This window comes from Gouania willdenowi, chromosome 16, assembly GCF_900634775.1.
Source record: "Gouania willdenowi chromosome 16, fGouWil2.1, whole genome shotgun sequence".
NCBI classification, from domain to species: domain Eukaryota; kingdom Metazoa; phylum Chordata; class Actinopteri; order Blenniiformes; family Gobiesocidae; genus Gouania; species Gouania willdenowi.
This window is the reverse complement of record NC_041059.1, coordinates 10,733,327-10,745,935: the sequence shown is the minus strand read 5'-3', so window position 1 is coordinate 10,745,935 and position 12,609 is coordinate 10,733,327. Positions and strand designations below refer to the sequence as shown.

General features: G+C 41.1%; 1 protein-coding gene across 1 annotated transcript; it reads right to left on the bottom strand.

Annotated features, from left to right (window-relative positions):
- Positions 1-1,648: 1,648 nt before the first annotated feature.
- On the bottom strand, positions 1,649-11,481 carry znf526 (zinc finger protein 526). The gene is made up of 8 exons (XM_028471571.1): positions 11,278-11,481; positions 8,186-8,580; positions 7,909-8,081; positions 6,400-6,495; positions 5,568-6,313; positions 5,355-5,493; positions 3,017-4,591; positions 1,649-2,127 (listed from the first exon to the last, which is right to left on the bottom strand). Exons 2-8 carry the CDS (start codon positions 8,478-8,480, stop codon positions 1,963-1,965), a joined length of 3,189 nt encoding a protein of 1,062 aa, XP_028327372.1. The 5' UTR covers positions 8,481-8,580; positions 11,278-11,481; the 3' UTR covers positions 1,649-1,962.
- Between the last annotated feature and the right edge of the window lie 1,128 nt (positions 11,482-12,609).

Genomic DNA, 12,609 nt, shown 5'->3' with positions numbered 1-12,609 from the left:
TTTAAGTAGGAAAGAAGAGCGATTTCAACATGACAGAGCTCCAGTTTGCACTTCCACGTAAAACTGATAAAAAAAACAGTATGTAAGGCTCCAACAATATTCAAATATAAATATAAATGACAAGTAATTTTTTTTTTTGTAATTTAGGGCAATTTTGTGGAACTGTTTTTGAGAATTTGCAGGAATTTAGAAAATTGAGCGTTCTTCTCACATTTGAAACTGCAGTTCAGTTTTTTGGCCCCAAGTTCCCCCTTTCTCTTATTCCTGAATCCAAGTCCCCCCCTTTGTCCAACTACAACATTTTGCTCAGACTACTATGAAAAAAAACTATAGAACATAATGATGGAACGAACGAGTGATGACATACTTTTAAAAGAATCTAACTGTAAATAAATGGAATGAAACAGTATTTAGTGCCTCCTGAAGAGATTTATTTCTGTAGTTTTTATCATTTCTGGTAAAGACTAACTCTTGTATTTTCAGTCCATGTTCCAATCATGATCATTTTTATCATTATTAAGGGGCCGAGCCTGCGGTGCCTGGGGACCCTATTGTAATTGTTCCAATTTTTATTTTTATTATAGTTATTCTTACTTTTTATTTTTCCCCCAGTAAAAGTGGTGCTGCAGGCTAAACCATGCAAGGGAGGGCAGTGCAAAATGGAAGGTTGGTTCAGACCCCACAGCTTATCTCGGACTCGCCTATTTCCCCCTACGATTGTGTTGGCGTAAAAACTGGAAACTCCTCCTTGGGGTTTTGTCCAATCAGCGTGAAACTTGGCACGTAGTGTCTTCAGTTGCACCTGATCTGAAGTTGAGTAAAGAACTTTGTTCAGTTAAAATATGCGTAAATTAACGAGTAAAGTTTTTTAGCTAGCTATAAAAACGCGGACTGTTGCATATCTCGGTCAAAATAAAGGCTAACACCACCAAATCTGAGATCCTTGGTTGGCAAGTGACTGAGGGGGTATGAGCCAAATTTGAATAATGTAGGTCACTAGTGGACACTGCAATTATGGGAAATTTTTATTTTTTAAATGGCAAGACCGATTTTTACCAAAGTTGATGGGTATGACCTTGGATCGCTCCTCAGGCCATATCTTGAAATTAATTACGACTGGTCAAAGTGTGCGTGGCTTATTAAAACATAAACATTTATTTCAGCTGAAGTATTGTGTTGAGGGCTGTGAAATTTACAGGATATATATAGAAGAGCACACAGATCACTCATACCAAGAAGTGTGCCACTAGGTGGCGCTATAATTGATGCAAAAGCATTTTGGCGTCATCCTTCGTGAGTCGTGACGTACTTCCATGGGCTCCGCAAAACCTGGGGGCCGAGTCGCGCGGGAAAGCTTGGCCCCCTTTCATAACTGCTTGCAGTTCTAGTTATGATTATAATTTAACTAAAAATAAACATTTTATAACCCCATATTTTTTAATGCTTTTTGTTAATTTTTTACTCTAACGTTACACGTAGCCAATTTGAGAAACACTGTTCTAAAGGGTTTCATCTCCTGTTCTTCAGTTTTAAATGTTCTGTTTATATTCAGTTATTCAAACAGAAGTAATGTAAATAAAGGACACATTTTTTGCTGCTGCTGCATTCAGTAAAGAAAAAAATACTTTTTGTAAAAAGACACCACGAGTTATAAAAATCCAATTTATCAACTTCACATATTCACATCAACCCCTACCACAGAAGCTGATTCAAAGTTCAGTTATAAAATTGTTCATACAAATCTGATCAGAGGCACAACAAATAGTCTTTTCCTATCGTCTCTACAAGCTTAATTATTAATCTTTTTTCCCAACATCCCACCCAAAAGTTGTGAATTGAGGGCAGCAGACGTCCTTTGGTCTGTCATTGATTAGCTCGTGCTAAAGCTACAACCCCAACAACCTGAAGCAGGAGTTACATTGGTGTTGGTTGAATAATTACACAAATTGCTTCTCTGTTGACTCATTCTGAGAGCAGCTGCAGTCTGTCTGCAGCGAGGCCATTCTCCAGGGCCCTGTGGTAGATCTCCAAGGCCTGCTCCAGAGGTAGCTCCGCCCCCTCGCTTGTCTCAATGATGGCGATGGTCTCTCCAAACTCATTGCACATGATTGTCGGGGTTCCTTGTGCCTGTGAGGAGAAATAATTAAAAGAAAACCGCTAAATTAGAGGAACGTGACGCTGTCCATTCAAACAAATGTGAAAACCTGAGTGTGTTTTAAACTCAGATTGTCCCACATTATGTTCATTAAACAGAATTAACCCATTTTCAAAGTCAAAATTTATTAAAACTACATCTTAGTGTGTCTGATTTTAAACAATGTGACACTTTATGGATTTACTTAGCTTTTATTATCAGTCGTATATTATAGATAATTAAAAAAAACATATTGCTTCTAAAATGTAAAGTTTTTCATGTTCTTCAGTCCAGGTTATCAGCTTTTTTCTTTGTTTGAAATGAAGGGCTTTGATGGAAATGAAAGAAAACCAACTTCTCTACCAGATGGGATCTGATTTTCCTCTAAACAGTGAGGATTTTGTGTACTTCAAAGAGCTAAACACTTTCTATGTTGACGATGCTGATATTCTCTACATTGCTGTCATACCAGATTCTGTCTAACATGTGATTAGTAATGACGTGTGAAGTTCAATGATGGATGATCTGTTAGAGGCCAGTTTTGCGTCTTCAAAAATCTCCAAATTTGCTTAAGTAAAAAGAACAATGTTATGATTTGTGGGTGGCAGAATAACCAAATTTTAGTTTTGAATCTTGAGCAAATTCTGTATGAATAGAAGCTCCATGACATGTTTAATTAAGTGGCTGATGAGCTCCACTGCTGCTTCCTTTTCTTTAACATTTTATTGATGTAAGTAATTTAAATTAACTCTTACTATCCATGAAAATCTAACTATTAACCTGCTTCCACTCAATCTTTGAACATGTTTTGTGTTTTTAAGAAATAAAATGACAGAAAGTATCAACAAAAGGTACATTTCAGTGTTGATGATCCACATTTACCTGCTGCAGGTTTGATGTTTGGATTTGAATGACCTGAGGTAGTCCGTTAGCTAACTCCACAGCTGTAGCATCCACCACAGCAACAGAGGAGCTGGTCTCCATGGCAACCTGAACTGCGGCCTCGTCCTCCTGCTGCTGCTGCTTAGCGTGTGTTTTTTTATGGTTCCTCAGGTTGGAGAAAGTCTTAAAGGCTTTCCCACACAGGGCGCACACGTGCGGCCGCTCACCCGTGTGCGTGCGGCGGTGCTCGGCGAGATGCATGCTCTGCACGAAGCCCTTCCCGCACAGCTCGCAGCGAAACGGCCGCTCGCCCGAATGCGTGCGCAGGTGCTCTCGCAGGTGTGTGTTTTGACGGAAACGCTTCCCGCACACGGAGCAGGGAAAGGGCCGCTCCCCCGTGTGGACCCGCTGGTGGAGTGTGACTCCAGAAGAGGACACAAACAGTTTGCCACATAAGGGACATTGGTGAGCTTTGGTTCGCTTCCCCGTGCTGCACCGTGTGCGTCCGGGTCCGATGGAGAAGTGGCTCAGTCTGTGGAGGCGAAGGTTAGCCGGAGAGTTCAGTTTCCTGCCACAAATGTTACAATCCAGACCTCCTCGCATCGCAATGCTAGAGTCACCTGATTGAGTCGCTCCCCCAGTGGAGGTGGACGGCTCTGCAATTGCGACTGCGCACGACTCTGATTGGTTCTGGGGCTCTTTAGTGGCCAGTGTTGAGTGCTGCTCCAGGCAGTGGGCGTCCCTCTGCCGCTTGGTCAGGAAGCCGGCCTCACACTGAGCACATGGGAAAGGGGCTGGAGAAACTGGGTGGTGGGTAAAGCGATGTGCTGCCAACTTGTTGGGCCAGCGGAAGGTAGAGGGACAGTCGGGGCACGTCAGCGTTGCAGAGCTCGAGTGCAGCAGTTTGTGCTGACGGAGGTTGGAGGACTGAGAGAAGAAGCGATGACAGACGTCACAGCGGTACGGACGAACGCCAGAGTGCACCAGGTTGTGCCTCAGCAGGTTGGCAAGGGAGGAGAACGTCTTCCCGCACTCAGAGCACTGGAATGGTCTCTCCCCGGTGTGCGTGCGGATGTGGTTTCTCAGGTGAATCTGCTTCTTAAAGGACTTCCCACAGACGCCACAAACAAAGCTGCGCTCGGTGGAATGCAGCTTACGGCGATGGTGCAGCAGCTGCAGCTGAGAGGAAAAGCTTTTGGGACATGACCGACAAGAGAAAAGCTCTTTGTCTGATGAGCTAGTGGAGGCAGCTTCTGCTGAGTCAGCAGAGCCACATAAGACACCCGAACCAGATTGCTGCTGAAAGACGCCACTCACGCCTGATGCAGCGACGTCGTTCACTTGCCGACTGTCATCAGCGTTTCCTTCCACAGCCTCCACATTGTCCTTTGGTCTCTCCTTGGTCTCTTGGCTCTGAGCGGTGTTTTCATTGAGATCTCCAAGCTTTTCCATCTTTTCTTCTGTGAGAGGAGCCAGCAGGCTTCCTCCAACTCCGTCACTCAGGGATTTCTTCTTCTCTCTTGCTCGCTGTATGATAGCGAGAGCGGAGGCGGAAGCTCTTCTGGGAGCATCGATCTGGAGAAGAATAACAACGTTGAACTGTGCAGAAATAGTAATCCAGTATGTAAACAAGACTCCATTATCCCTGTTGAACCTTTCAACAAAGAACTGGTTTGATCAGAAAACAGTTGTTAAAATCTTAAAGCTGCCATTACCCCTCGAGGGTAATGACACGCACACTAACTGTTCAATAGTACCAAATCAAACTATTTCTAAAAAAGTCATTTGTAACAGCTTCATGTTGTAAAAGCTCTAAAAGAGAACAGAAGCTCATTTGATTACCATGGAGTAGAGGTGTGCATTGCCATGAATCTGACAATATGATACGATATATCCTAATACTAAACAATACGATATACATTGCGTTATCAAAAATTACACATTTTACCTTTAGAAGTACAAAATGGTATGAAATACAATTGATTTCATTTTTTCTAAACTTGCGAGAACAAGTAAATGGTAACTAACTGTAATTCAAGTAAAAATATAAACTAGTGGTATATTTATCAAACTGTCAAAATACATTTTTCAAAAAAAAAAAACTTTTGCTTCTACAACAGTTTCTGATAAGTTCTTAAAAAAAACTAACCACATCCATTTATTAAAGGTCGGATGTGGTTCACCGACATATAGTGACCGGGCGTTTATGTGCTATGCATATAGTCACGTATTTAAATGAGGTTTTTTTGTTTTAAAAAACATAATTCAAAAAATCGATTTGGGCATTTTTTTGAATGGATACAATAATTGCAGGGTGGATTTTCTCTTACACCCTTACCATGGAGCCAAGCGTGGGCGTCTCTGTGGGCGTGTCACGGTTGAGGTGTGTTCGGCGGTGGTAGAGGTACTTGGTCATGTTGGTGAAGGTTTTGCTGCAGAATTCACACTTGTGTAGAGGGTCTGCTGTGTGCAGCTTCCTGTGACCAACAAAAAGGTTTTTAAAGATGTTAGCATTAGCTGAGCAGCTGCTGTTGTGTTGCCAGGTGTTTACCTGTGCATGATGAGAGTCATTTCTGTAGTGAAACCATTCCCACAGTCTACACACAAGTACCGGGCCACGCCCGAGTGCGTACGCATGTGTGTCTGCAGTGACGTGGCCTTCTTGAACACCTTTCCGCACTCGGGACACTCGTGCGTACCATGTTCGTGCACCCGTTTGTGCGCAGCCAGCCGGTTGACGGAGGTGAAGGTGCGGCTGCAGATCTCACACTGCTGGGGATTTGCAAACGCTGCTTTCCTCTCAGCTGCTCTCATCCTCGGCTCCTCTGTACCGTCCTCTCTTAATCGTATCTCCTCCAAACCATACATGACCCCTGGATCGCCGCTTTCTTTGTCCTGGGCCAAGAAGTGCTCGCCCTGGTGCTGCAGGAAGTCCTCTGGCGTCTGGAAGAGGAGGGAGCACTCGGAGCATTCGTACGGGTGGATGACCACCACCTCCGTCGGCTGCTGCTGGTGGGCGTCGCTATGAAAGCTAGGTGCCAGCCTCAACTCCAGTCTCTGGACGCCATTCTCCAGTATCCCGAGCTTAGCCTGAGGCCCTTTGGTCATGGTGGGGTGAATGGAGCGGTCAGCCAGAGCCTGAGCCGTGAGAATCTGCAAGTGCATGGTTGCCGATCCTGGAGCTGGGGTGACGGGGGGCAGCAGGGTGGAGCGAGATGCTGCAGGGGCTTTAGTCACAGATTGACTTTTCTTCAGTTGCTGCTGCTGCTGCTGTTGTTGCTGCTGCTGCGCAAGAACCTGAAGAACAATGTGGAGTTTAGGAAAGTTACCGTAAACATTGCACTACCATTTGTTCCATGTGGAAAGGTTGAACATTAAAGCACCTGAGCCAGGATCTCCCCTGCCTGCTGCTCACTCAGCACAAAGTTCTGCACACTGTTCAGAGGAGAGAAGGTTCCGTCCGCCTGCAGGACGTACTCCTGTATGAAAGGCACAAAAAATTAAACACTTACTGAACATGTACATTAGATGGATGTAGAACTGAGTTAGATATTTATTTCTTACATCCTTTATCATATCTATTGTATTAATCTAAATTCTTAATAAACTCAGATTAATGACAAGAATGGTAATACTATTACAAAACATTTTTTTTTCCCCCAATGATGAGCGATAGGGATTTTTTTTTTTAACTGATCCAGTTATTCATCGGTTTATTCATCTGGATTGCCTTCAAATTTTTTAATGAAATCTTCCATGGCGTAAGGTCTATGTTTGGTTAAAATGTTGTCAAAATCCATTCAGTACTTTTGACACAATCCTTCTAACAGACAGACAAACAAATAAATGAACAAGTACCGGTGATAATAATATTATAAATAATTGTAGTATGAGAGATTTGTTTCAGGTGTGCGCTGTCGGTATCGCATCGTTGTTTATTTCTGTCTTTTGTCTTGTATGTTGCAAAGTAAAATAATAAATAAATAAAATAATTAGAGGTGTCCCGATCCGATATTGATATCGGTCCGATATCAGCCAGAAAACAATCATCAGATTTTATCGGACTGCATCTAAAATCACCGATATAAGCGCTCCAATAAAATGTTCCACTCCAGCTCTTCTATCCATAGGTGACTGTGGTTCACACTCAAACAAACTAACCTACTGCTGCAGACTATTGTTCTCTGTTTGAGTAACATCACTTGATCAAGCCTTTTCTAACATTCCACTCTACAAAGTAAGTAATAAAAGTATGTATAACTCATGCGGATATCGTATCAGATCAATATCGGTAACGGCCGATATGCAAGGCTGTAATATCGGTATCATATTGGAAGTGAAAAAGTTGTATCGGGACATCCCTAAAAATAATATTTTTCCCCTCCTTGTTTTGATTCTACCACGTTAGTCATTGAGAACAAGTTTTCATTTGATTTGACAACCTGGAAGCAGTTAGGGTTAAGTGACATGTCCCATAGTGCAGTGGTTCCCAAACTTTTCCCAGTCCCGTACCCCTTCAGACATTTAACCTGAAGCAATGTACCCCCTACTCCTGCACACTTGAAAACATAATAATGTAATGTCATATACAGCCCAATCTTGTATTACTCTTCCAGAGGCCAATGTATAATTAGTGGCAATGCATGGAGGCTCCTGACGACTGCTCTACTTATATTCTAGTTTCCAATGTTGTCACGCTCTTTAATTTTTTATTAGCGTACCCCACTTTGTGAACCTAGGCCATAGTGGATTTGAACCAATGAACCTCCATTTACAAGCCTGCTTCCTTCATGCCACCACTTCCCATTTTATAAATATGGTATTGATCCTGTGAACCCAGTAGTGAGTATTGTAACGTGAACTTAGTGGTCCAGTGCTGTTCCATAGATCACCATGCTCTCGTTGCTGTGTGTGCTGCTCCTGCTGTGGGTCCGTCGGTGCTCTAGCCACATCTCAGCCGTGTCAAACAGAGCCAGACAGTCCAGACACTGGTACTGAACTGGACCAGACTCCTGAACCTGAACCTCTGATATATCTTCCTTCATCTCCATCACCTCACAGATCTCTGTGGAATAGTCGTAAACACAGGTGATAATTGTATTAGGTCACAGAAATGTATGAATTTACCAGTGACATATTTAATACACGGGCTTTGTTCCAGTTGCTCACCCTGTTGCCCCACTTCCATCCCTGCTTCTCTCATGTGCATCTCCTGGTGCTGCAGGAGCTCCTCTGGGTTCACCAGGAGACTCCCACACTCCAGACACTGATACTGCTGGCTCTGCTTTATCTCAGGAACACCCTGGTAGGTAATCCCCTCCACCACCTCCACCTCCCCCTCCTGGCCCATGTGGATCTGCTGGTGGATCAGCACGTCTTCTAGGCTGTTAAAGAGCTGGTGACACTCGCTGCACATGTACTGGTGCTCCGTGTACACGCCCTCTTCCTCCTCCTGCTCTGCCATTGTGCAATGTAGCTTAGGTAGGCTCTGACTTCATATATAGCTAGTGTGTTTAATGGTCTGGGCAACTTTAGTCTTCACACAAGGTTTTGTAGCAGAACACCTGTAGACAAAAAAAGACTAAATTAAACGATATCAACATAAAAATCCAATATGGTTTCCAAAGCATGGGAAAAACAACACCGATGTCTGAGATAAAGCAAACTGCAGAAATGTAAAGTTTACAGTCTAACATAAATTGTGGGAAATGGGCTCTTTAATATTGTAGAAATAGAATAATAGATTGCTGATATAATATAAGATTTTACTTTCTACATTGGATAATTAAAGTCTACTATGTCCTATCTTTAAGGGGAATCAGCAAACTAACCACTGTATACTGTGAGCAGAGGTGAAAGTAATGGATTGTACTCACATTACAGTATATGTGTTGCTTTTATGGGTACTTTTTATTATATACTTTTGAGTATATTTCTAAATCAGTCATTTTACTTTTCTCAAGTACATTTTAAAAGAAGTAAAGTAATTTGTTACATTTCTACACCCAACCGTGACTGAGTAAATTAATATTTTTTTGTTTTTAAATGATCAAAGGACATTGTGAAACTACAAAACAAAAAAAACAAAAAAATTAAATGACCAGACAACAATCACATCATAGCCGACCAATCAGATTAAACATAATGAATGCACTGTGTTGAATTTGAATTACTTTAATTAATCCCTGACGGGAAATTACATTGCACTTATTTTTAGGGACATGCTTCTCACACACATAGGGCCGAATCACACACATGCACAAACAGGACCTGTGGACATGCATTAATGGAGAGATGTCAGAGTGGGGCTGCTTTTACAATGAAGGGAGCGCACCAGAGCAGTGTTGGGGTTTGGTGCCTTGCTCAAGGGCACCTCAACAGTGCTTGAGAAGTGCCCTGGCACCTCTCCAGCTACCAGAACAACTTCCGTATTTTGGTCCGCATTGGGACTTGAATCGGCCAGTCTCTGGTTTCCAACCCATGTCTCCACGGACTGAGCTTCTGCCGCCCAATGCCGGTTATTACGAGATAAAGAACTAGCCATGAAAACACCACAAGAGAGAGAGGCTGATGATGATGATGCAAATCCTAAGCTTCATCTTTCTGACATATTTGCATTTTACAAAGGAAAGGTGATAGTATCATAATATAATATCAATAAACTTTGCCTCCCTTTTCAGGTTTATACATAAAATGTTAACTTTACGCATGGGACCAGTGGCAAGATTTATTACCAAAAATAAACATGGGGTGAAAATAACTACCCTAGTAACTTCTACTTTGAGTACTATTTACTTTTTACTTGTAGTTGATTACTGTATATATACCGCTTACTTGTACGAGAGTACAATTTAAATCAAGTAACAGTACTTTTACTTGAGTAGGATATATCAGTACTCTACACCTCTGCACAAAGCATTGTTTCCCTTGCACTTATACAGTAATAAAGCAAGATCCCTGTTTATTGTTGAGCTCTCAGCCACACGAAGGCCCTTTAACAGCATTGTTTCAACTTTATTCAACAAATGACAGCCACATTAAAACAAATATACAAAGACTGAGTCAAACCAACCGTTTCGACTTGTAACTAGAGCTGAGAAAGAAAAAATTAATGTAAACGACCTTGAATCAATTTCATTGAAATTTTTAAAAATCAATTCATAGGTGCTGGAATCAATTTTTTTTTTTTTTACTCTAACCCCAGCAGTCTCAAATTATAGTCTGCGTCTGCAACGACTACTGCGCCGGTGCAACACAATAGTGCATTCAGTGCAAAGATGGTGGATGCAGACAAAACTCAGCTGGCTAAGCCGCCCCAACTTCATTTAGAGTTTGGGACCATCTTAGTAGGCAGTGGCTATCCATACGGTTGCCGTTTACCAACATTCTATCCGTATGCAGTGACCCTATTTGACCAGTTTAGGTCATTTGATAGGTTATACATTGGCCAGTTTTGGTCGCGTGACTAAGACTAAACCTAACCCTAAAAATTGTTGCAATATTGGGTTATAACCGAACCCTAAGACGCTACGTACGCGTACTTCAGTAACCCTACCAAAAGCACCAGGGGTTGTTCGTACAGCAACCGTACAAATAGACACTTTCATCTTAATAATATCCCAGTAAAATATTGAATTGTGATTAATCAATTAAAAACCTTATTAATCGGAATTGAATCGATTAAGAAAACTGGCCATGATACCCAGCTCTACTTGTAACCCAAATAAATGTGTCTAAAAGAAAATCGATTATTAGTGACTTAATCATTGACAATTATGAATTGATTCTAAAATTTCCAAAAGTCATTTATTATTTTTGCCAAATTCTAATAAAAATCAGGTGACTCCTGCTAATTTGGATATTTTAATTACACTATACAATTGTGAAGGTGCTGTTAGGTGTTACTTCAAATTTTCAGCAGCTTACTGTTGTTGAATGGTAGATCAATAATCAGCAACAATCCAAAAATAGAATCGATAATCGAAAATCGGTTCGTAATCGAAAAGAGACCTAAATTATCGACTCGGCTGATTAATCGCCCACATAAATTATCCGGTCAGGTTGTTCCTATATTCGTATACAGCGTGTGATGGCAAACGGGGAGCTGTTGGCGGCGCTCCCTCCGACACTGTAAAGCTATTATCCGGCACCGCGGTTTCCTGACAACGGCTCCCGGTTCGTCGGCCGGTCCGTCAGGCGGCGCTACCCACTTTCCCCCGCAGCTTTCTGCCTCGACGGCGGGCCCTTATTTCCTCACTTACCTCTCATTTATTCTGGTCGGAGGCTCCCCGTTGCGGTTGTCTCACTTTGCTCTCATTGACCGACGCATTTTTGGTTCAAGCTCTCTCTCAGTGCCGTTTCAAAGTCGTCAAAACTCAGCACGATTGTGAAAGGAATAACAGCTACAAAGAGTAAAAGAAGGGTTAGCCCGCCGATAGCTTCCATTCTTCTGACAATAAGTACCGCCCATTACAGCAGTATGCTCGCTTACGACTCTATGATTGGACAGCAAAGTTGTCAGTCGCGGACTATGTTTTACTGATGGGAATTGTAGTCTTTTAATGTTAATTTGTCACTTACTGTTCTTGAAAAAACGTGTATTTTGATGTGAGTAAAGGTTATTATAGTTATATTTATTGTGAGACTGTTGAGCATTTATTATACCTGTATAATTTATTATTTATTTATTTTTGACATATGAGCTCATGATTTCACTACGGGATTCGATTTTTGGTCAGGATTCTGGTTTTTCATCTCTTCAGTTTGGTCAGATTAAGTTTGGTTTCAAAATAAAAGATAAAAGTATAGATTATTTGTATGACTCAATTTTATTTTTACAAAAAATAAAATGCATTTGTTAATCTAGATGATTATAAGCGGAGCCATGTTTTCCATCATTTTTTGAACGAGGTAAATATATCTAAAATTAATGTTTAGTTTGTTTAATCAATCAAAATCTAGTGCGATTGCCAAAATAGTTATAAATGTCTTTTGAGTGACTTCTGATTTATTTTAGTTTTAGTTTTTTTTGCTTTGTTTTTTTTTTCATGTTAGTTCTCGATTGTCTAAGAAAAGAAAAGAAAAAAGATTCAATTTCAGCTTTTACAAATTCACTCAAGGGGTATTAAGATATAATGCATTCAGTGATATAAAATATTGATTTTGTTAATATTTGAATGCATATTAAATGCTTTGATACGTGTAGCGAAATCAGATTGTATTTGTTTGACTTTGGACATGTGCTGTGAAGAGAGAGAAGACCATGCACAATGTTTGTATTTACTAAAGGAGGATGTAAATATGGTTTGTTTCTAGGAAGGTTCATTCATTCATACAGATTGTATTAATTGCAATGTCTTAGTTAAGACAACTGAACTTGATTAAATATGTTTCATCACTCATGTAAGATGGCTTCTGTAGTTCCGAAAATAAGTAGTTGCAGTCTCACATTTATACTGTGGTGTTATTTGTCCAGATGCATTAACTTTGCTGCTATAATTATGTTGGTTGGTGTTTGCATAGGTAAATATTAGAGGAGATGAATCAGATGACTTGCACCCACAACAGGAACACTTAAAAGAAGAATGTTATTA

What these genes read in the sequence shown, in the direction of transcription:
- znf526 (XM_028471571.1), bottom strand. Translation starts at nt 8,480, where the DNA reads ATGGCAGAGCAGGAGGAGGAAGAGGGCGTGTACACGGAGCACCAGTAC. An exon ending in ATGACTCTCATCATGCACAG is followed by an intron (nt 5,494 to 5,567) that starts GTAAACACCTGG and finishes TGTTGGTCACAG; the next exon opens with GAAGCTGCACACAGCAGACC. An exon ending in AAACATCAAACCTGCAGCAG is followed by an intron (nt 2,128 to 3,016) that starts GTAAATGTGGAT and finishes TTCTCCTCACAG; the next exon opens with GCACAAGGAACCCCGACAAT.